The 25,253-nt window shown below is 40.1% G+C and overlaps 1 protein-coding gene across 1 annotated transcript; it reads left to right on the top strand.

Annotated features, from left to right (window-relative positions):
- Window positions 1-2,789: 2,789 nt before the first annotated feature.
- Window positions 2,790-24,884, top strand: LOC134001172 (filamin-A-interacting protein 1-like). Its single transcript, XM_062440742.1, has 6 exons — window positions 2,790-2,973; window positions 12,784-13,078; window positions 13,780-13,953; window positions 14,156-14,334; window positions 20,258-23,063; window positions 23,995-24,884. Exons 2-6 carry the CDS (start codon window positions 12,791-12,793, stop codon window positions 24,199-24,201), a joined length of 3,654 nt encoding a protein of 1,217 aa, XP_062296726.1. The 5' UTR covers window positions 2,790-2,973; window positions 12,784-12,790; the 3' UTR covers window positions 24,202-24,884.
- Window positions 24,885-25,253: the final 369 nt, after the last annotated feature.

The raw sequence follows: 25,253 nt of genomic DNA, 5'->3' as shown, positions 1-25,253 counted from the left end.
ACAAATAGACGGCAAAGATGATGTGGGACATGATAATGCACTGTCATGTTTCTTCTGATAAAATCTTCAACAAAGATTTGCACTGAAGCTGAATTCCCAAAGGAATATTTTATCACCAATCTTGTATTAATTAAATATGAGCATTATTTATTCTGATCAGTATGGGAATGGCATCTAGTTCAACCAGTCCATATTTCTACTATGAATCATAACAACCGCAGCCCCAATGGGCCCAGACAGGACCACCGTCCTGTGGGCATTATATATACAGAGTGAAATCATAACAAACCTCTTCCTCACTGGATCTCACCACATGACTTCACTTTGGGTGTGGGAATTATGGCATTCAATCAAAATACACTTCTCATGACCTCAGTTTGGATAGATCTTCCTCTTCGATACCACATGTAGGGAGATGACATCATATGTGGGGAGGAAAGCGTCTGTCAAACAAATGTGCTTTGTTTTTTTGAGTTTTTCTTTGCTCTGAATAACTTTGAGTGGCACATACAGGATAACAAAAAAGGTAAAAATGTCTTTGAGGTTGCTCCAAAGCTGGTGAGCCCTCAAGTGAATCTCCAGGTATCCAGCAGCGCTTTGGAAAGTGAATAAACTGATAACTGAGAGAGTGACTTAACAACCAGACAACTTGTCCAGTGTGTGTCTATCTGTCTGTGCATTTATGTCTGCTCAAGAATGTTTTCATTTGATTGAATAAAACATTACATCAGCCCCACACCCACCCAATTCAACAATGGTTACATGTGAACAAAACTGCTCTTAGGTCAGATCTGCATTGCAACACAGAAGAACTGACAAAGAGGGAGTGAATATGTTCATCTGACATAATTCCTCAGTGAATTTATCTGCTGGTTAGCCGCTGTGTCTTTTGTTTGCTTTTGTTTCCACCTAGAGATAAGAGTGTCATTATGTTCACCAGGCGTTTCCCTCCAGTGATAGACAAGACTTTTACTTATATCGTAATAAAATGCAGACTGCGGTGTACTCCTTTGGCTTCTCACGCTTCATATAACTATGGTTTGAATCAGATACCATGAAAAACATTCAATTGTCCAGCAGTGAAAAACTAAAATAGTAAACAGTGAGAGATTCATGAGCTACAAACAAGTTAAACATTAACCAATGACAGATACCAGTGTCAGCCTGAAAACAAAGAGATTGGACTTGCACATTTTTTGCTTCATTCTTTGTTTATCACTGTCAATGTGGGGAATTATTAAGAATAGTTGGTGCGCACCAACAACCAATCAAACAGCAGTAAAGCATCATACAATAAAACGCATATTTGGCAGAGATTAAAATGTTTGTATTGGGTCGTCTGTGTGTATTTGAAAGTACGAGAGTCATGTTACTCTGAGAGTATAATCTGATATTGTGAGTATACTGTTTACTGTAAGTCTGTAATATGGTGTTATTAAGTTATTTGATTTTGCTGCCTACATTTCCACATAGCTTTCAAGAAACAGCAACTTTCCATCCTCTTTTATAATAACATTATAATATCTTTTATAATAACCATTTATATTTTCTTGGTATTAAATCTGATGTCAAAGTTAGGTATTGGAAATACAATACTTGTTGATGACCAGTTCTGTAGGGAGAATTCATGAACCCACCTGTTTACATGAAATAATTAAATGTTCCTGTTACTTCCTTGAAATGATGTAATTGAGTCACACCAGTTGCCCAGTGAAATTCATACACACATCTTGGGGGAAATGTGGTTCTAGCTCAGTGACCAAGGGCTACTATTGCTGGATGAGGTCACTGGTGAAGATCCACTGGTTTCCAGGAAGCAGCAGTACCCATTTAATGTGATCTATAATTATGATTTAAACATCTAACCTGCATGGTCCTAATGCCTTTTTGCTAAGGTAAAAGGTCAAAATTTACCTGGTGCTGTACTCCATAAATATAATGTGCAGTGTTAAACAAATAATAAGGTATGTGAACCAACTTTAGGTGTGTTTACTTTCTACTACATCCCTGGCAGAAAAGTTAACTGTTCCCATTGATGCAGAGTACAATTACTGTACCTCAGATTTAACTTGCTGGCCTAATTTAGATTGTTTTGAACAAACAGGGCCAAAAAGGCAATGTAACTGCCAAAGTCCTGTGGAGTTTGGCCACACTCAGCCCTCCTAAGTCAGCAATTGGTGGTTCCTTGGACCACTGTTGGGGCTTGGGTGGCTGCTGTCACCGGACTTTCCCAGCATGGGAGAATGGCATGGCATGGTTCAGCTGTCACCAAGGGGTCAGTGGGGAGAGTTAGTTCTCTTGCTGGACAGCCAAAACATCTAGCATTCAGCTAGCCTCAGCTGCTAACAGCGCCCATGCTGGCAAGAATAGTAGAGTTAAATATAGAGCTACACTTTTTTAGCCTCTGTGACTCTTTTTAAAAAAGAGTAGAGAGGGACAATGGAAGAAGTGGCCGAGTGAAAAGATCTGGCTCCCTGACAAAGGACATCACACTGCACCTCTGCCTTTCTCCTCCTGGGCAACGATCTCTTTCAACTGCTGAGAGGGAGTAGAATAGTCCCTGCCTACCTCCCTCACCCCCCTCTCTCCCTTTTATTCTGAGAATCACACTCTCTTCAACTGACTTCTAGAAAGGAGAGGAGGGAGAGAAAATGAGAGGTGTGTTTTAGACTGCTACGCAGAGCAGAACTGGATAGGCTGTGGGAGGGAAAAAGGGAGGGAGGGTAAGAGAGAGGGAAGTTACAGTGCTCTGTTATTGCTTTCTACCATTCCCTCGCTGACCTGAAGAACTGAAAGGAGAGAGTGAGAAAGAGAGAGAGAGAGCAGAGGATGGCTCTGTGCACCACTTAGTAGCCAGCGCAAGCAGACACCACAAGTGGACCACACAAGCAAGAAGATATTCGTGGACACTTTACTAGGATTACCCTTGGTGTGACTACTAATTGCTTAAACCTGGGGACAACACAACAACAGGTAAGTCTCCTATGATTGTCATAATGAACATATTTTTGTTCTCCCTGCCCTTGTGTGGGAATGAGCCAAAAACAACCATGTGCGCCTGGCAAAAGCAGAGTTTATCAGCTGATCTCTGTAGTTAGTTAATGCTGTCAAACTAAAATACATGAAGAGGCTAAGGTACAGTACAGGTGCTACGGTTGAACTTTCATTAATTTACGAAGCCAATAAAGAGCAGTGTCAGGGAGAAATCCAAATTCTTGGCTTCACTTCAGCTGTGGTTAGAACTGTTCAACACTGTATGAATGAAAGAACTCTTCTCTCATGCGTAATTAATTCAGCTCACTTTTTATACATGCAAATAATATGGATTTCTACATTTTGCATTCGTTACTCGCCTATGAGAAGACATGTGACTCCCCTTAGTGTTGTTAACAGCAATACATCTTTGGCACTGAGACAAGAGCGTCATGAATCAAACATTTCTCAATGAATTACATCTTATATCACTGTATGAATAAGACCATTTAGTGTTGTAGTTTTGTGCGTCACATGTGGGAGGAAAAGCCCACCACTTCTGCACCAGACAACAGGGGATGATGGTGCACTGAGACATTGAGAATGTAAGAGAAAGAGAGCTAATCCAGATCATTTATTGGGTCATGTTTGGGAATGATCTGCACACACACAACCTTTACCCTCAACTTCTCCCACAGCTGCCAATGCTCATTACAGGTGCTTCTGCAGCACCATGTAGCTCTTACTATACCAAATACAGTACAGCAAAAACATACGCACACACCACTGAAGATCAGGAGACCCTCACGAGCTGCAGCAGGATGACAGCTTTCATGGATGGGTAATGATGCCAAAATGAATTCCATTTTATCCACATGAAGTAATCCGCCTTTTGCAGGAGACATGGCTCCTGCTAGCCTCTATCAAGGATTTGTCAAGATGCACATCACTTCAGTTAAGTGAAAAGAAAAATGTATCTCACTCTCAGCTTGGGATTCCAGTGCAGGTGTGGCTGACACTGCTCTCAAAGATCCTTTCTGTCAGTGTCCAGGGGCTCTGTGCGACCTCACCCTTCCTCTCTTGCTGCCTCCCACCCTCTCCAGCTGATGCGGACTCAGTGATATCACCACTGACACATGACAAACAGAACTGGTGGCGAGATATTGCTCATTAACATTTTTGTCCTTGCTCCAGCTTTATCTGAGTGCATCCTTCCTAATTTGGCACATGGTCTCTGGAGCTCAATCAGCCAAATGTCCACTTGAAAAATACAAATTTTAGAATGTGCATGGAGCAGTTATCAGTTCCAGCTTGTAAATGAATCAGTCTGACTGTAAATCAATAATGTGGTCCCTGTTTACAGTTCGCTAAGCTTGGAAGTTTTCCAAAGAAGCACTGATTTGAGATGCACTAAATGTGACACTGGCTTACCTCATGACATTACTTTAGCCCTATGTCACGGAGTTCTCATGCCCAAGATGACATAGCTTAGCGGTTAAATGTACCATAGTATTACTTGTTTAGCACAGTGTGAATGGACGGTCACGACTTCTAAAATTGGATTTTGACCCTGCACAAGATGAGAAGTAGTGCTGTGTTTCTGCATGAACTGCTTGTGGCATGCGTGGCTGGAGTTTTGAAGGATCGTTTACCACTTAACACACAGAAAGTGCTTTTTACAAAAAGAATGAGAACATAAATAGCTAATGAAATAATTTGAATCCGAAGAACTGAGTTAGAAAAGCAATATTTTAAACATGTAAGAGCTGCAAAAACAAGACGCATTACAAAGGTGGACATCAAGTGGACTGCTTTTATTATTCTTTGACACCTTTTAAGTCTCCCGCACCTTATCAACTTAGTGACTTCATTCCTATCTCACTACGCATGTGTGGCTGTAAGCGTGTGTCTGTGTATGCGTATAGGCTTTCATATTTGCGTATGTGCATGAACCGAAACACAATATAGAAGGAGGTGGAGCTGGTGGTCAGTGCCAGAAGTCGGTGTCTTCCCTATAGGTCTGGTGGGCCTCAACAACAGCTGTCACTGACACATGCACAGCTCCAGTCGTCTAAGGGCCTCTGGTCTTGAATTCCAAAAATGCAGTTTAGACACATTTGGATATTTCGCAGAACAGTGGCACTTATAACTCATGTTCCCTCGGTTTAAAAATAAGTCCTCAAACTCCATAGCAACTAAAGATCTTCAAGAGATCATTTGATATTGTATGCTGTGCACAAGATGCCAAAGCATACTTAACATTATAAACAGTGGATTGGACGTTAACTGGTGCTTGACATGTAATAATATTAGAACTAGTAAGGTCATTCATTGAGTTCACGTAAGAATACCCAGAGTGTTGCAAATGTTTCAGGTCCATCAGAACTTAATAAACTAACTAGTGTATTCCCAGCCATCTCTGATCCCAGCTCATTAACCATGTGATGCACCACTGCATCTCTCTCAGCAGGAAAACGTATTTTGGTTTAAATGAAAGATTAATATCTCAACTATATTTCCACCCTCTCCATCCCATGCTTTTCTTATTTATTTTTTTATGGTAGAGTGTTTAACATAATCATGATTCTTCCAGTGGTTTGTTGTGTGATGACAGCCAACCAAAGACCTCATCTGTCAGTGATGTCACTGACATTGTGAAAAGCATTGAGATATGAAAGAATGGTCGCCTTGGTTGATTGTCATTTTGCGCTGAAAATTCAATCACATTGTAATTTCACATAACTGTTAGTGAGTTTAAGTTATTTTTGTCCCACCTGCAACAATGCATTTCATTGTTTTCATGATAACTAGTTTTTGTCCTCTGTGAAAGACGTAAACAACAAAACAAAAGACTCAAGTCATGAAACCAAAACAAAACAATGCAAAACTTACCTATAAAAACTTAAATGGGCAGTGGTGATGAAGATTTGGAATAGTGTGGTCAGTCAAGTATTATATTATCATTCCAATCACTCTGGGAGATGATTAAACTGCAGTGTGTGGGAAAACTTCAAAACAAGCTGACATACATTCACTCATGCAACCTTTATAGCTTAACATATTATCACCTTGTTAAGCTGTTCTGGCTAATAGCAAACAATGGCCTATTTAGACATCCAGCAGACATTGTTACCCTATTAGAATTGTGTTTCTTGTCCAACATTGACTTGTTTTTTGTTTGTTTATTTTTGTACCCCTGTTTTGATCTCCAGCTGAGAAGTCTGAGCGATATGTCTGAGTCTTCAAAAGTTAGATGTTTCCTTTACAGAGTTTTTGTTTTTAATTATTAATGTGCTTTCCCCTCAATGATATATCAGAATGTCTGCTGTGAAAAAAGGGATACATTGTCTGCTGGTTCATCACTGGAAACAGCTTCATTCAAAACATCATAATTTGATTCATTTTCATAATGTTTATTCATGCAACTTGAAACTTTGGTTGTATCAGAGAGGAGTGTCCAATATTCACTCACTTGGATATCAAAGATTTTTTTATTTGATCAAAATCAATTTCTAGGTCAAATAGGGCCAACTGTGGAAACTTATCATACGAGAGAGTGAGAAATTGAAACCTGGGAAAGAAATGTTGAAAAGCTGATCACATAGATGATGGCCATACTTGCTGCCAAAATAGTTTTTTTTATCATATATATCTCTACCAGCTACTTGGAGGACAGGATCAAGTGTCAATATACTATTTACAGAGAAATGTATATACAGTCTATGCCCTGTTAATGACATCGAGTTACATTAGCTCCTGGCAACCCAATTTAAATACATTCATTCAACTCTTGGGGTTGTCACAGTGCAAAGGTGTCAGTGCAGCTGCATTGTCAAACCTTCTTCTAGTCTACACATGCGATTAAATGCCTGTACTATATGTGTGGCATCAGCATAACTTTGGGGGATATTTCTAAACCTACTCAGTAATAACCACAATATGAATGAAATGCCAGAGAACAATGTGCCATAAAGAGAATGGGGCTTTCAACTCCAAACAATACATTTAAATGAGGAAAACCTCAACACTGGTGTTGAGGCCCAAATGGCCCAACTCATTACTGGGACCCCAAACACTGGCAGTCACAGAAACTGATTAGTTCTTCCTGTGAGGGAAGACAGGATTTGTAGCCAAGTTCAGTCAGTGGGATTCTGATCTAGCAGACATTTTGACCAGATTTCAGACAAATGGCTAAACCCTTGATATTGTACCATATCTGAGTCTACTTCATCCATATGTTGTCACACTGTTTCTATTCATAGAACAACCAGAACTTGATCTCCTCCTTGATCTCCATGCTGTAAAGATGATATCCAGTCGTGTGATTGGTCTGGAAGAATCTTGTGCTTAATAAGTCAGTTTTGATTTATAGATTTTCCTGATTGAGTAAATGCTGTTACCATGCGAACTGCTGCAAACTTTGAGGGTACTTAACATAACTTAACATTTTTAAGCCCTTAAAAACAATGGCTGCATTCTTATTTCCCATTATGTACATTAATCTACTGATTATGACACATGGAGGTGAATCATGTTCTCCAGCAGCTGCACTCATCCATACGCTTGTTGACAGTATGGCGCCTAAGAACATTGGGGTTGGCATGTTGTGATACTGACCACAATACACACCAAATTCTCTAAGACACTAGTGCTCATAATGTATTACCCAATTTAGACCCTGTTTCAGCTTGTAAAGATTTTATGTCACTTATGGAATTACAAAGGGCTTATATGAGTTAATCAAACACTCGAAGGGAACATCTGACAAACTGCCACGAGCACAACATCATAAATATGTCATATTTTATAAGTGACTGATTCAGGAACTACCTGAGTTCCTCAGAACTGTTTTGTTTGTCATCTTCGTGAGGAAATCATTACTGTGGGCAATAATATGCAGCGAAAACAAGCTATATCCCTCTTCGTTTGCTCATTAGTGAAGCCTTAACTGCTGAAGCTACAGTCGGCTCCAGTGAGCGGATCAGGTTAATGTGACATCAGGAGGATACTACAAGATGAAACCCATCACCTATGCTGACATTTTGCTCCGGTATGGCATGCCAGCGTTAGCGTAATTGTCGCTATAAAGTATTAATAGTCTTCACTACAGCAACACAAGCTGTAAATGCTTGAGTTTTGTCTACCAAGGCTCTTTGACAGTTCAATTTAGTGTTAAATGCTCCTGAAAAGTAGAATCTGTTCATGTCTGAGTTAGTGTAGCTGTCTGAACAGAGAACGCTTGTCATCCTTCTCTGCATACAGTGTCTTTATTTTCCTAGAACATGGCTGTTATGTAAAATCTGACCCCAGAGGTCACTGGCTGTCTAGGCTGGAACGCGCTGTCCATCAAAATCTTGGAACAGGCTGCAGCTTTGTACCCTTGCATGGGAAATACTGTAGGTGCTCACAAAACTTTCAATATCATACGGATTGACTTGTAGCTTCCAATCTCCGCCGCAGCTACAGTTTTGATTGAAATTCCCAAATCTTGGCGGGCTTGTGTGTTTTTCTTGTCAGGACGGAAGAGCTTCTCAAGCGTACCACATTTTATCAGTGTCCTCTGGCAGAACAAGTTGCCAAAGGCTTGCATGCAAAGAACATTTCCCACTCCTTATTTAGTCACATTGGGTTTGTGCTGTGAATATATCAAACTCTCTGTATTAAACAATTCATTTTCCTATAGTATGTTGTTACATTATTCACAGCTGCTATCCTCATCCTTCATCTCTGGCAAATGAATTTGGCTACATGCCAGACATTAATCTCCAGACCTCTCCCTTTCCTCAATTTTTCTCACTTCATCACAGAAATACACACTGCTCACTAGCATTTTGGCCTGATATTACTGAGAATCAAATATGTAAACAGAAACAAAAATTATACTAACTGAAAGAAACAACACATTATTCTAATATTTTAGAGCTCTGTAACAGGAATGTCTACACATGAACACACCCAGCAGGGGTCTAAATTCAGATTATGAACTATGTGCACACCATAACATTCACCCAACCTTTGTCCCTTAGTTTTCATTATTGATTTATCTGACAATGATTGTTTTATTGATGAATTAATAGATCAGTCAAGCTCAGTCAATTAATTTATGACCCTCACAAGCTCTGAAACCCAACTTGACGTTTTCAAATTGTCTGACAAAAAACACAAAACCCAACAACTTAAAGTATTATTGAACCCAGACAAGAAGCATATATTTGCATCTGAGAAGCTGAAACCATTGAATAAGCAATTTTCCCTTAATTAAACTGAATTAATCTCTTAATAAATATAAATATAGTTCTTACTAATCGTTTGTTGTTCAACTAATCATTTAAATTGACTAATTATTTTAACTGTTAAGCAGAGTGTCCGTCACTGATTATCTCTGGCCTGTTACATAACCTACCTCTCAATGTAGATGTTGTTGAAGTGCATTTATTTCTTGTGTGTAAATGGTATTTTGAACCAAAATAAAGGTAATGTATTGACCATCAGTGGTATCTACTAACTTGCTGACCACTGACAAGATTTTACAGCCCTTTTTTCACTGTGGAGCAAAGGCACGTGTTTTGGTGGGGCCTATAAATACTCATATATGTGACAGCTGGACTTTCCCAAAACCATGGGATAGATTTGGGTTCCCGCTTTAAATTTAGTCTCAGGCCTTGACTGGGGCCTCCCTGGGTCTTACACTGCTCTTTCAAACTAGATGGTACTCAGGTATGGGATGCCAGGTGATGATGAGTAACACTGTGCAGATGGTGTGTAGGCATTGTGAGGGTTGGTGACAGACCTCAGAGTAAATACTTATTGTGTGCAAGCCCAGTTGTCTTTATGGAAAATAAAGGATATTTCCATAAAGACAACTGGGAATGCTGCATGCCAGACTGGAATGCAGGTCATGTGACTTTGGAATTCCCATTTGCTGCTCGAGAGAATTCACTACAGTGAAGACTGGAGTTGCCCATCAAGATGGATCATCATATTGATGACAGTAGCCTTTAAAGTCCTTTTCAAACAAAACCTTGTCATCAGTAGAGTCTGTGAAATTGTAATTATGTGTCCTTAAAGCTCCTGTCATCTAATTTTTATATTGAAAATGGATCACATGAATGTGTAACAGTGAACAGTGTTCCCTTCCTTAGCTCTACAGTGTTTTACTGTCTTTCAGCTCATTGTTTTGGTTTTACTTTACTATTTTTATTCACTCTCACCACTTTCATCAGTGTGGTTTCCAGTAAAAGCAGGAAGCTGTTTTCAGTGAGAAGCTCTAAAAATCAACCGAACACTACCTGCCCATGGCGACTAGCTGCTGAATAAAGCATTGAGCAGCTTAAGAGCCAGATAGTTAGCTGTCTTTAGACTTATATTCATTAGGTGGACACACGCGTGCCTGCAGATGAATACTAACATTGTTCCCTGTCTTTGCAATATGTGAATAGGCTACTGTTTGCTAACACTTTCACCATACCAGCTTTATAAAGTGTTTTTTTTGTGTTGTGTTTACAGCTTGATGCTCTGCCCCTGAGTGGCCAAAGAAGTTAGGGAAAGTTCAAGTAAACTTCTACATGTCATGAAGTTTCAAATAGAATAGTTCAATCACCACAGGAGGCCCAACATTGAGAAAAATGTGTTAAGTCAAATAGAGAAAAAGTGTTGATGTGAAAAGCTTAAGTATTTTTTAGACCCTTTTAGAGGAAATTCATTTGACACAGTACAGGCTACTGTGGAAATGTCTTATGTTAGGAATCTTATAACTTTTTTATGGTTAAACACTTCTCCCCCCACACTCTCCTGCCTGGTCTGTTGAACGGGAGTGACGCTGTAAAACGAGGTGAGCACATACAGTAGCTTCTTTGGATTTTCATGGCTTCAGCCCAGACATTAAAAATAAACTGTTGAGTGCCTAACTCAGTGTCGACCATTTTGTTGCCAGTGCTTTGGAACTCTGCGCAAGTCATTTACAGTACTGCACATGTTTCACACTCTCATGTGCCAGTTGTGCCAGTTTGAATGCCCTCCACCCCTGGACATGTCTCATGTCTCATACAAACTCGCTGGCATTGCTTGAATGGTGGCACAAACACTGTAAGCATTTGTCTACGCCGCTGTACTACAACGTTTGACCCCATGATCTTGAGCCCACAGCTGAAACTAATAGTAATGGACAGGAAAGAAGGCACTGCAATCAATCTCTAGTTAAGAACCAGCTTTCACTGGATCCAACGTGCACTCACTGAACTCCGAGACGTACTCTAAGATAAGGAATGTACTTAATGTGTTGATTTGTCTGATTTTTTTTCTTTTCTGTTTGAACCTAGAGATGCAGCCATCGCTATCTTGGGCTCTTCCCTCTTATTTGCTTGCGTCTTTTCCCTGGAAACAGGTGGGATTTGAAAGAGATTGGTTTCAAGCATCATTAGAATCCACTGTGGTCTTAACTTTGCTGACCACTCTTAAAGAAAAAGATAAACATTCCTCTGTCAGGTGAACCAAAACCTTTCTTGGACTCCTTGCCAAATCTTTTTAGAGTGCATATTGTCTAATTCTAATTCCTCTTCTATAACAGTTAGTACACTTTGAACATCTTATTTTAATCTAGCTACAAAGGTCCAAATGCGCATTGATGTTTCCACCCTGGACCTTCAAGATTATCTAAAAGAGTTTCCTTCCTGAATACAGTTTGTATGTATGTGTGTATGTACAGTTTATGTGTTTTGTGCACTATTGCATGCATATGTGCCTAAGTGAGAACTCATGACATTTTGGCTAGCTTGTTCAGAATGTCTAAATGCATGATTCAGAGGTCAGGCTGCTGTGACATCACCAGGGTGCTACAGAGGGGATTTTAGGGGCTGGAGGCGTTTTCTGTTTGTAATTAAAAAGTGATGTCATATTTGAAATCAATCACAAAGAAGAGTGCACTTGCTCGCTGTCCCAACACACTACATATCTTGGAAACATGTAGATCTCTGTCTTGATGATCTACAGTGGGTGTTTGACCATTTAATGCACAGCAACAGTGAGCAACACATTCTTCCAGCCCTGTTCTGTCTGTGTTAAAGTAATCAAAGTTACGATTTAAGCATGCTGCAGGTACCCTCAGCATGACTTGTGATTCATGTAGCAAAATTAAATTGAGAGCCTGTCTTCAACAGATTTATTTTCAGGATCTGGATAAAAAGTTTGACTCTGACTTTTAATGTGAGCAGAGAAGGTTAAAGCACTCAGGAGTGCTACAAATGTGCTTCCAGACCGTCAACACTCAGAATGAGATACACAACCCGGTATGTGTCAGGAATGCACACAACCACATAATATGCAAACATACAGACACAGTAGTGGGTAATTGTGGATCTTTATTCCAGATTAGGAATGTTACATAGGAAATTTAGACAGAGATGTAGGGTTTGTTGGGTTTTTTAGCTTTGTTTTAGTTAACTTTACACTTTGTGTTTAGGATTACCATTTTCCCCAACCAATTGAAGCTTTGTGTATATGTACTTTAAGTGTGAGTGTACACATCAGTTGGTAAAAGTGGGTCAGGAAGGCAGTGAATGGGGAGATGTGAGATGAGGAAAGATACTCAAGGCCAAAGTCATAAAACTCGCCGTGAATTGAGACCTTGCTCTATCACAATCTGAAACATTGCAGTCGAGAGATACTCAGGAGACAAATTTAAAATTAGACTGACATGGCTGATGTTGAATAATGAAATGCTAAATTAACATGGCAAGACAAATTGTGCCAAAGCTAAAACAAACATGCACAAGAATGGTACTACTTCTTCTGTTTCTTCTGTCCTTGTTCCAGGTAGAAGATGAGGTCCAAAAGCAGTGGGGTGGAGAACCCAGCCAATGGGGTGCTTGGGGTTCCACAGGGTGACCATGACATTAGCCAAGAGGAAGAAGTGGGTCTACCTGTGAGGAGCATGAAGGCCAAAGTTCAGCAGAAGGAGGGCAAGGATGAACTGGAGGTGGAGTTGATCTCTGACAAAGAGAAGCTATTGTTGGATTCCACCAAGGCTGAAGAAAAAAGAGGGGACATCATGGATCTGTCCAAAGGGGATCTGCTGAAACTGCTAGGTATCATGGAAGGAGAGGTTCAGGTGGGTTGGCCAGGAACAGTGGGAATTTCCCAGAATCGCTTTTCACACAGAAGTTATAGAAACTGGATGAAAACAGTGTATATCTCTCATGGATCTGAAATCTGAACAACAGCCAACAACTCTCCAGTCCTCTACAATAGTGCACAGTTCATACCAGACAAATGTATTGTGAATGAAAACAAAGTTGGTTTGAACTAAAGTGCCCATGCTTATGCTGGACTGAGTTAGACTGTAATTTTTTGCGCAATAGCTCTATCTTGTGGTTGAAAATGGTAGTTTAACATGCCAGAGAAAACAGGCAAGTGTGCTATGTTTTTAGCAAGTAACTATTGCTAAACAATGACAAAAATGCAACAGGGATTCCAACGAGCTAAAAAGGGTGCTTCTATCCAATGAATAGTACAGGCAAGAACAGGTCCAAACAAAGTATCACTTGCATGGTTGTAGTGAGGATTAAAACAAACACCAGCACTCACAGAGTTTCAGCTATAAGCCATCATCAGCGTAATACAACAATGATGGCTTATAACTGAAACACATTCATTTTTTACCACAGTAAGTAACAAGACTGATCTGTGAGTGCTGGTGTTTTGGGTTCTATCCAATGACATTTGAGAAAAATACCACATTACAACATGAAGCCCTCCCCAAGCTATAATGTGCTGTATAATTTGTCTCTTTATATATCTGTGTGATTTCAGGCCAGAGAAGATGTTATCTGCATGCTAAAGTACAAACAAACACTCCCAGAGACCCATGAATCCCAGTATGGCGCTGCAGTCCCTGGCTCTGCCTTCCAGGCCCTGCAGAGAGACAGCTTCATCACTGGCACTAAGCCACACAATGACAGTGTCTACCAAAAGCCTATGGTTGAGGTCAGTCACAGCAATGTTTCGGTTAGAGCATAATTTGACTTACCCAGTAAGTCAAACTTTTGGGTATTATGAACATTACAGTTTTTTCCTGACAGGTTTTCTTAACTGACACCTTGTAAAACAACAAATGATGACTTTACCTTAAAGCTAAGTGAAATCATAACATTTTTTGTATTACAATGTGCGTGTTTGCCTCTTGCAGCTTGATCGTCTGCAGGAGAAGCACAAGGAGACATACCGGCGGATGCTGGGTCAGTTGCTGCTTGCTGAAAAGAGCCATCGCCGCACCGTCCACGAGCTGGAGACAGAGAAAGGCAAACATGCCGACTACATGAACAAGAGCGACGACTTCACCAACCTCTTGGAGCAGGAGAGAGAAAGGTGAGGGTAGAAAGCTGGGGCATACAATTGACAAAACAACAGGGCATCCGATATCATTTAAAACATGGAAACCTATTCTTCAACTAAATTTCTGTAAACATATAAAATAATTACTGGTTGTGCAAATCACTTCAGAAAGTGCTAAATAATCCCTTTTTGAGATGCACATAACATAGCTTAAAGGGAACATTAGTACTCAATGCTCTTCTTGAGGTGCCTGCTTGATCTTAGCCCCTATTATTCCCAAATGAATGAAATGAAATGAAGAAATGAAAAAAAACCCCAGATAATATATAATAGCAGGAGAGATGAAAAACTGGAGCAAGCAAAATGAAGAAAACTGAGCTTTAATCCTTGCCATAGCTACAGATGGAAAACAGAGACGGTGGTGGCGGGTTGGGGGTAGGGGGGGAAACTGAAAACTTGAATTTGAATGCCAACTTAGTTAAAACCAATGTGAAACATATAAAGTTTAAGAGGTGAGGGATTCTGGGGTGAAATTGGGGCAAAGGAATGTAGCGACATCGGAGAATGTGTTAAAGATGGCCTCATCAACCCAGTGAAGCACATGAGAGTGAGGGGTGGGGGGTGGGTTGCTTACTAAAGTGATAACCTCACATACCTTGGTTTGACAGGGGCACAGAGCTGAGTCGAGTGGAAATGAAAGGAGGGAGGCGGAGTGGAAATCGTAGGTGAGGACGGGGTCAGGCTCTTTGCTGTGGGAAAGAAGAGGTCAGGAACAGAGAGGGGAGGGGACGAGGCCACTGGGTTTAGGACCTGGAGGAAAAGACAACTGAAGGAATAAAAGACATTTCAGAGGGACAAATCTCCCATGACATCATCTCTGAAATGAAGTCATCGCTGAGGTTGCGACCTTTTCGGTCATGAGGAGATGGGGGGGCGAGGAGTTGGGTTGGGAGAGAAAGAGGGAAGCGCACGCTTTCCAACATCAGAGAGGCGATAGTTACATCACGTGTGTGTAGAGGGCCTCACAGAGTTCAAACAAGTTTGGTTTTGAGTGTGTTAATGTGCACTGAATGCTTATGAGAAAGGAGTCCCGACTAATTAAAGTTCTCACAGATGAAAGAGTTTAATTGGCTGTTGAGGAATGTATTTAGTTGCAATTCCCATAACACACCACTGTCCACTCAAACAATAGGTGTATGAATGAATTGTATGTACAGCATGTGTGAGATAGGCAGGGCAGAAGAGAGACCATCTGTTATGCAGTGTATACTGTTTAAAGCCAGTCATCTGCAGAACAGACCAGAAACCACTTATATGCTGCATTTCATGAACTGTCAAAACTTCAAACAGTTCATTTGCAGTACTGACCCAGCAGAGGCACACACTAGCTCTCTTCCTTGAGATTTTACTGCAAGACACAGGAAATAGACCATGGAAGCTAAATCACAGTCATGACAGTGGAGCTGCTATCACACACTGAAGTTGGGAAACAAGGAGCATACTTCAGTTTAGTATTATATATACAGTTTTGGCTGGATTGAGGAGACAGGGGCAGATGGTAGCCATGATTTAAAACATTTCAATAAAGAATTCACATTGAAGTATGATATTGATTGTAAATCAATGTGCACACTTACTAAAGTGAAACAATGTTTTGTAATCGAGACTAATGTTTAGGATTGCACTCAAATAGGCTGGAAAAGGCATTTAAATTAGGGCTTCAAATAATTATGCATGCAAAATGCCCCATTTTAGAATTGTAAGGTTGAACATTTTGTGTTAAGGATTTTCTCTGACTGACATTCGACTGGCCAACGTTGACTCAGGCTCCCTAACACATCTAACCTGAAGCAAAATGCATGCATGAATCAGTACAAAGGAAAAGCGGAGATAGAATAATGAGATTAAAGGCAAATTTAGGCTTTAAGTTTGATATTCTGGCAAATTTGTGCATTTTTACCACATTAAGAAAAGTAGTTATGACAGCAAGACAAAGAGTCAACAGTAATGCAAGCTGCTACCAAACAGGAATGCCATTATTTGTGCTGGTATTTGGTCATAAACTTCAGTAATGGACAAATTAAACTTTTGATCTTTTGATGGCACTAGATGAAATGTTAAGGGACATGAATGTCCATGCATTCAGTAGTATAGACAATTTACACAAAAGACAATCTTTTAGTGACCATGAATGTCACTGTGAATTCTCATGGTAAAAGTTGTGTTTTTTTCAGCCTGGACCTAAGTGGTGGACAGACTGACATACTGACATTCAAATCCCCAATGCCATATCGTTACTATGGCTAGTAAAAATATCACAGATTTTTTAAAATCAGGATTAAACACTGTGAACAGAAAAGCCTATGCTTTAGTTTTTAGCATGTGACACACATCATAGTTGGACTGACCAGTACTTCACTTTCATTTGATACTAGATTTACATGCATATAAGAGGTGACCTCCTTTCTATGCCAGGAGCTTCCTTGGCCAAGTTATCCTCCTTATGAACAGGGTTAAGGAGTTGAGGTGTGATAGGTCTCACTCTGTCAGCACCTGCAGAGCCCAGATTCTCCTATGTCCATAAAAGGACTCAAATAAGGATATAGAGATAGAAAATAGCACATGGAAAAGGTAAACCATAACCAAATGAGTTGACACAAATCCACAAAATACAGACATACAAATGAATGTAAACATCCTGTAATTAAACACATGCAAAAGGGCACAAACAGATCTTTGCACAAACATATAAGTGCCAACACTTAAACAGACACAAGCACATACATTAAAAAAAAAGTCTTTTACCACTTTGTTTTGACATTTTCTCGTGAGAGATCTCAGGTGAGATTGAAGAACAGTATGACATTGTCTCATTCTTTCCTCCAGAGTGAAGAGAGAGAAGTCAAAGGTCTGGTGCCAAACATCTGCAGGAATGCAGAGAATGGGCACCAAATAAGTTGTTTCTGACTGAAAGCCATGAGACATTAACACCCTTTAAAACAACAGAGCAATTTATATGTCAAGAAGTTAAATATTTAAGTGGCATGATGGTATGTTTAATAATTAACGGAAGAAACAGCAGGGAATTTGACAGGGTGAAGTCACGCACACAAAATTGAATGCTGAAATGCAGCAGATCTCAATGATTATATTGAAATTAAAGACTAAAAAGACACTTTTCCTGGCCTTCTATAGGCCTTATGAGAAAATGTATATTATTCAACTATCTGTCAGTGAATCATACACTGTATATACAGTGTGCAGACTTAGTAGTTGTCTTTAAAAAGTCCATTATCCACTTTGCTTCTTATTTCTTTCTTTTAGCAGTACACGTGTCTTATGTACTATGCATTAGCACTTTGACTCTCTTGCTTAACAGTTAATGCCTTTTCTCTGTCAATAGGTCATTACTGTACAACACAGTGTTTTGACAGCTTTTTGGCAGGTCATGTCTGCTTCAATCCTCAGCCTCCTGACACAGAGGGGCTGCAGTGCCTCTGAGCAAATTCCCTTGGAAACATCTGATGAAAAAGTTCTCTCATGGTTTTTGTCTTACGTATGACACCTGTGTATTTGTAAAACAAATGTGTTTTCAGTTTGTACACACATTTGTGTTACCAAATAACTCATTTAAATACTCTCTTAAACCTAAAATGCACTTGAAAATGTTGCAACACAAATAACACATCATATATACACTTCATATATATAATAACAAGAATATTTTTCTAAGGGAGGGCACTTCTCTTTATGGATGTTAGAATACATAGTAAGCATGTAGATTATCATCAGGCTTTGTTGTTGCTACTTAGGACTGGCCATACAGTACACAGCAAATGTGTCCACAGTTATTTATTCCTAGATATTCCTTAGTAACAGCCTTGCAAGACTAAACTATAGTTCTTACATGACTTGACCATCGTTGCCAAATAGCACTGACATCATGACTTTGACCTTTGCGTGAAAGTAATTTTAGAGTGCCAATTTCCAGGGTGTCAATGACATTTGACTGTGTAAGTATGAATTTTAAGAGCCACACTCTGAGATCTTGATGGCTCACTTGCACAGTAGCCAGACCCACTAAACTCATTCGGTGATTAAAGCTGCTGGTAATATGAATCACTGTAGATGTTTTCTGCCATTTACAAAGTGAGAATCAGCATTTAGAACTTCAAATTGAGGCCATTTGCAAAGATGCTGGGTTGTGAAAACTGTGGTTTGTTACGTGAATAGTGTGGCTGCATCTATACAGGCCCAGGCAATTTCATTTCATAAACATATTGTCATGGTTACGTTCATCCTCCCAGATCTTCTTCCCCTCAAGAGACATCCAACTCGTCCCTATCTGGTTTCCTCATCACATGTACTTTGCAGGGAACCCAGTTGTAGTCCAGTTTTCCCCCAAATGGAAATAATGCAGACATTCTCTGGTTCGTCTTGTACCAGTAAGATTATGGCTTCTGCTCTGAGTACTTCAAGAAATGGAACCATAACTTCATATGCATCAAGAATGCACTGGACCTGATTTTGTCTGAAAAAAGTATTTCTCTAAAAAAGATGTTATATTACTGTGAACATGCTTTAATTGTAAAATATATAGTATGTACAGCTTGTAAGCTATCTGAAAACCTGATAATTATCGTTTTCCCTCAAAAAAGTCCATGTTTTATGAAAGCATGAAAATTGGGTTGAGTTTTGCAAAACACTCCTCCTGTGGCAATGATCCCACCCCCTTCACAGTGTCCAAGCAGAGCAGCACACACTCTCTCATACAGACATTACTGACTTATATGGATGAGGTGACATCATTCTGTAGAGGTCCGGTGGTGCTCCACTGTATTTATTCACCTTTCATTGTCCTGATAACATGCTTGGAATGTGACTGTGGATAATCTGTGGAAAAGGAGGCCCCTGCCACTTCTCATGCATTCTAAGTGGATTTTGTATAATGGCAAACATGTTTATGAGCTGCCTGTAGAGCATCCAGAAGTGGGTAAGTTCAGAATGGGTGTTGGGTTTGTTTCTGGGGTGTTGGGACTGCATCCACGATTGTGGATTTGTTGTGAAGGAGGCTCACTTTGAAACTTTAGAGGCAATTTAAGCTGAACATGCACACACTTCCTTGTTGCCCTGATGCCTATAATTTGGTTTCTTTTGCATTGCAAAAATGTTCTGGTGGAATTTTGTATTGGTGCATTCCTGGCAGAAAATGAAACTTTGCATTCAATCTGCTTTGCATGCATTTTGTTGGACCCTGAAATGAGAATGGGCATGAGCAGCATAGAAAGAAGCTAAGAGAAAAGAAGACCACTTGGTGAGGGGGTGTTATTTTCACTAACAGTTTGTGCTCTTAGTATCAATCCCATCAGCAGGGATCTAAATAACAGGGTTGTTTGGCAGTTGTAGTGTAAAACTTAATTAGTTTTCCCTCAGGAGGAATGAGTCTCTTTATAAATAATTATTTATTGCTTGTTCTGTAAACTATTTGATGTTCAATTTGTCTTGTGTTGCACAATACGATCAATTAAATACTATGTTTAGATAGTTCCAACAGTTTAGATAGTCCCAACAGTTGGACATAGCTTAAAGTGTTTCAGCAGCCAAATATAAAAATGTTGTGTGGTAATATGTAGCTGGATTGCTTGATTTTTGTGACTGAATTAAAAAATGTTTTACTGAATTATTTATAAATCTTGTGGTACTGTAGTGTATATTGGCCATTTCCACAGAGAGACAAAACTTTGACTTGCAAAAAAACTTTAAATGTATGAATTATCTGAAAAGACTACAGATAGTTACTTAAGATGATTGAAAAATGTACTTGGACATTGCATCCTTAAATAAAAGTAATTTGTATTTCCTGTGACACAAGCAGCAAAGTCACATTAGTAACTTTGAAATTGATGAAACACTAAACTAATGCCATGCCTTTATTTTTTCCACTCTCATTTTATAGACTGAAGAGGTTGCTTGAGAACGAGAGAGCCTACCAAGTAAGAAAGGAAAAGGAGCACTCTAAGCGTCTGGCCAAGGTGCGAGAGGAGCTGGTCAAGTTGAAGTCCTTCACCCTGATGTTGGTTAATGAGCGCCAACAGCATCTGGAGCAAATGGACCAACAGACCCAAAGGATACAGGAACTCAGCCAGCAGCTACAGCAGGGGGAGCAGACATTGAGTGAAGCCAGGGAGCGTGCTCAGGAGGATGGCCACAGGGTGCTAAGCCTGGAGGCTGAGCTTAAAGAGAAATCTGCCAAGTTCACCCAACAACACGAGGAGATGAGCACCAAGCTGGCCAGTCAGGAGCTCAACAGCTGTCAACTCAATGCCAAACTTTTAGGGCTTACGCAAAAAGTGGAGGAGCTGGAGGAGAGCAACAAGGTCTTGTGGAAATCTGAGGAGGAACTGCAAGAGCTGAGGGAGAAGATTGGCAAAGGGGAATGTGGGAACTCCAACTTAATTGCTGAGCTCGAGAATTTACGGAAACGGGTTCTGGAGATGGAAGGAAAAGATGAGGAAATTACTAAGACTGAAAATCAATGCAAGGACCTAAGGAAGAGGTTACAAGAAGAGGACAGTAAAAGTAAAGACCTCAGATTAGAGGTGGAGAAACTCCAGAAAAGAATGATGGAGTTAGAGAAACTTGAGGATGCCTTCAGCATAAACAAAGCTGAGTGTGCACAGTTACACAGTGCTCTGGAAAGAGAGAAGGGCATGACCAAAGAGCTCTCTGACGAAGTTGTAGCTCTCAGGATACGAATGAAAGAGCTTGAGTCTTCTGAACTCAAGTTAGAAAAGTCTGAGCTGAGCTTTAAGGATGACTTGAGTAAGCTGAAGTCATTGACTGTGGCTTTGATGGATGAACGGAAGACTCTGGTGGAGAGAATAAAGTCAGATGAGAAGCAAAAGGAGGATTTGAGTAAGATGGTCAAAGTTGAACAGGGTAAGGTTATGGAGGTCACTGAAAAACTGATAGAGGAAAGCAAAAAGCTGTTGAAGTTGAAATCAGAGATGGAAACCAAAGTTGAGACTCTAACAACAGAAAAGAGGGAACTTGGCACTAAACTAGCATGCGAAATTGATAAAACTAAGGATCTAAATTCTAAGGTCAGCCAAATGAAAAAGAGGTTGGATGGGTTAGAGCAAGCAGAAAAGCTGTCCATGAAGAATTCGATGAAATGTGGGCTGGGACGAATGTCTGATTCTGTTACAAGAGAAGATAACAAAGTGAAAGAGCTGACCTTTGAAATTGAGCGCTTGAAAAATCGTCTCAAACAACTTGAAGTTGTAGAGGGAGATTTGATCAAGACAGAGGATCAGTATGACATGCTGGAGAAAAGGTTCATAACTGAACAGGACAAAGCCAGCATTCTTTCTCAGCAAGTGGAGGAAATGAGGAGTCAGATAGCACACAACAAAGCAATTGAGAAAGGAGAGGAGGAAAGCCAGGAGGAAGACCTCCAACAGCGATGCAAAAAAGAGGAGGCCAAAACCAGGGAAATGCAGGCTGATGTTGTAGCCCTCAAGGAGAAGATCCATGAACTGATGAACAAGGAAGACCAACTTTCTCAACTTCAAGTGGATTACTCTGTCCTACAGCAGAGGTTCTTGGAAGAGGAGGAGAAAGCCAAGAATATGGGCACTGAGGTTTTCCATCTCACCAAAGAGCTGGAAATAGCAAAACGTCATAGCCGAGCACTAAGGCCCAGTGTGAATGGACGGAGAATGGTAGATGTTGCTGTGACATCCACTGGAGTACAGACAGAGGCATTGTCTGGGCCAGGTGAGGAGGATACCCCAGCTGTGTTTATAAGGAAGTCTGTTCAAGAAGAGAATCATATTATGAACAACATAAGACAGAAATGCCTGAAGAAGCCAACAGAAAAGACTGGCGCCATTGAACGTTGCCCTTCATCTAGCAGTGATCTAGGTATGAAGAAATCCTGGATTCCGTGGATGAGGAAAAAGGACAACACCTCTCATGAGACCAACTTAGGAAAACCTCTTCACATCAATGGAGAATCTTTGCCCTCTGAACTGACCATGTCCCAAAAGCAAGGGCAGCCTTTACACATCAGAGTAACACCTGACCACCAAAACAACATGGCCACCCTTGAGATCAGAAGCCCCACTTCTGAGGGAGTTTTCTCTAGCTCAGCTCCCCTCAGCCCCAATGCATTTCATCCTAAATCCAGAATCACAATCATTCCCACCCACTCAGCTGCAAATCACAGGGGTAAGTCTACCACTGGACATCATGGCCCTGAAAGAGCAAAGTCTCCAGTCACCATCACAACTATATCCAGAGCCAAGTCTCCAGAAACCAGTCGAGTTCCCTCCTGTGCTTCAGGAAGGCCCTTGTCCCCTGTCTCTATTATGACAGTTAGCACTGCCATAGTGCCTGATGCATCTGCTTCCCCAGAACCCCAGGAGATGACCATGGGCCGGGCTGTGTTCAAGGTTACTCCTGAGAAGCAGATGGTCCCAATGCCTATACGGAAATGCCACAACAACTCTAGCACAATCACCACCACTGATGATAACAAGATCCATATTCATCTAGGCAATAGCATCACCCCAAAGATGGTAATGAGGCCAGTGGCTACTGTAACAGAGAGCAAGGAAATGACCTTATCAACTGGGACAGTTTTACGCTCCCCTCGCCAAATCACCACCACCACTACCAGGAGTGCCCAGAGCAAAGTGATGAGCAGTATTACCATTTCCCCTGTTACATCCACCACTACTAGATCTACACAAAGCATGGTAGGTTTTGCTTAAAGGTTCAGTTATTTTTTCCTACAAAAAACATATTTCTGGTAAACGATTCTGATAAAATTGTCCAGGTTTTGTGATATCTGCCTCTTAGACCTAATTTGTGGTGTTAACAGTACAATTTCACATCAACTCACAGTCTTAGTTTGGATAATCCACAGATCTTACTTTGAACAGATTTAATTGTAACAACTTTTTACCAAGCACCCTTGGTAGAGGATATTTCCAATGAAAACTCCACTCACCTCCATTGTATTGAGTGGATGGCATCTCATTGAGAGAAAAACCCAACCTAACCTTATCTGCATGACTAGATACCACTATTGATAAGTAGGATAATATCTTTTTGTAAATGTTTACAAAAATATATTTGTTTCATTTTGAATGCACATGTGATGTTTTATGAGGTGAAATAAGTTAACTCTCAGTTTTGTCTTACTCTCCACACAAATCAGTGAATCAACACTGTGTTGGTGTTTCAGTGGACCTTAAAATATGCTCTTTGTGGATCAAATGGATAGCGTGACAGAAATGGCCCTATGGGTAGTCCACAGAACAGCAAAGCTAATGATGTGGCATTTTGCCACCCTGCTACAGTCATGCTGTAATTTATAGTTGTTACGCAGTGTTTACACTCACAAACAGCTATGCAGGGCTCATTGCCCTCTGATTGACATAAAGCAGCCTTGCATGAGTAACAGCATACTAAAACCTCGCCTGGGTGACCGCTCACCCACTGGGTTTGAAGTGAAAGAATGAATAAATATTTACATTTTTCATTCACACAGTTCTTATAGTGCATATGATCAGTTACAATGTTTAGAAATTCAGAATTTCTGTTATGGGTTTTGCCCTTTTTCCATTATTTACTCTTTGTGTCCTGTTGCTTGAAAAACTGTACTTTCTCCCTGCTGTCAAACAGACTGGGCATGATGCCCAGGCACCTCGCACAGGACTGACCCGCATCCCAATGTCCAAAAACCTGAAGACTGGGAAGGCTGTGCTTGGATCCCTGGGGATCTCAAGTGGAGTGAAGCTGGAGTCACGAGCTGAGAGTCAGTCTATGAGGATAGAAGTGAAGAAAACTACTGTGAATAGTAATACTTTTCAAAATGGAGGAAAAGGCTGATTGACATCACAGTACTGATGATAAAGTACTCATACAAATCTAAATATGGTGCTACAAAGACAACAAGACAACAGACACAATAAGAAAGAAGCTCTAAAGTGTCCATTTACAATTCAGTAACTAGAAATTTAGTTTTAATACAATTTGCAATTCATTTGTAATTTTTGTAAAGTCTTTTTGTAAAATAACTCTTTTTTGTTTTCTTTTGTACTTGTCTGTCTTATATCCATTTCTGTCATTCAGGTGGAAAAAACACTATTTTGATTTAGTTTGTATTGAGGTGGGGATTTGGGTTAAATATTATGTCAGAATACACTGCTACTAACTGCTCCTTGCTTTGTGTGATTGGCTCACATATAATGGGTTTGTTGATATATTTCATAAGGAAGTTGACACAATATAGGTCAAGCAATTTGATTTAATGTAAATTATGTTTATTTTTTTCTGTTAAGGATTTGTAATGAAATGTATTTTAAATAAAACTGATTTTAAAAGACAGTGCTTAATTATGTTGTAAAATTAGGAATACAAACATGCAGCAAAAGACAGAAAAAATAATTGTGTTCATTTTTGCAAAAGGGTGGAGGTGTGGTTTTAACTATGATAATATTTTTTGTTGGACCGCCAAAATAATTGTATGTCTACTTGCTCTTTTACCTCTGTGCACACACATACACATATAAAGAGCCTGAATCTGCAAAAAGTTTATTTTACTGAAATTACATTTGGTGATGTTAGACTGACCCTGAGCGGCTGGACGATGCAGCAAAAGAGCAGTCAAAAGGCGATGGTACGGTGCACCAAATCATGGTTTTTATTCACCAACACCAAAATCACATACACACAATGGTACAGGCATGGCAGCATCACCGATGAGACCTGACCAGCAACAAGGACAGATGGAAACTGGCGCCTTTTATACCCCCATCACTGGTCTGCTTAATTGGATGTTTCCACTCACATAATATTTATCCCCCTGCTGTACACTCTATCTACTCCTTCCCAAAATAAACAAACCCACTACAATAAATATACATCTATACACACCAACT

The sequence above is a fragment of the Scomber scombrus genome, chromosome 19, assembly GCF_963691925.1.
Source record: "Scomber scombrus chromosome 19, fScoSco1.1, whole genome shotgun sequence".
NCBI lineage: Eukaryota > Metazoa > Chordata > Actinopteri > Scombriformes > Scombridae > Scomber > Scomber scombrus.
The sequence above is the reverse complement of the archived record's forward strand: the minus strand, read 5'-3'. Positions and strand labels throughout refer to the sequence as shown.

Bases quoted from the DNA above. Each gene is read 5' to 3' on its own strand.
- LOC134001172 (XM_062440742.1), top strand. From the start codon at position 12,791: ATGAGGTCCAAAAGCAGTGGGGTGGAGAACCCAGCCAATGGGGTGCTT. The intron at 13,079-13,779 runs GTGGGTTGGCCA...GTGTGATTTCAG, and splicing joins TCATGGAAGGAGAGGTTCAG to GCCAGAGAAGATGTTATCTG. The intron at 14,335-20,257 runs GTGAGGGTAGAA...CTCATTTTATAG, and splicing joins TTGGAGCAGGAGAGAGAAAG to ACTGAAGAGGTTGCTTGAGA.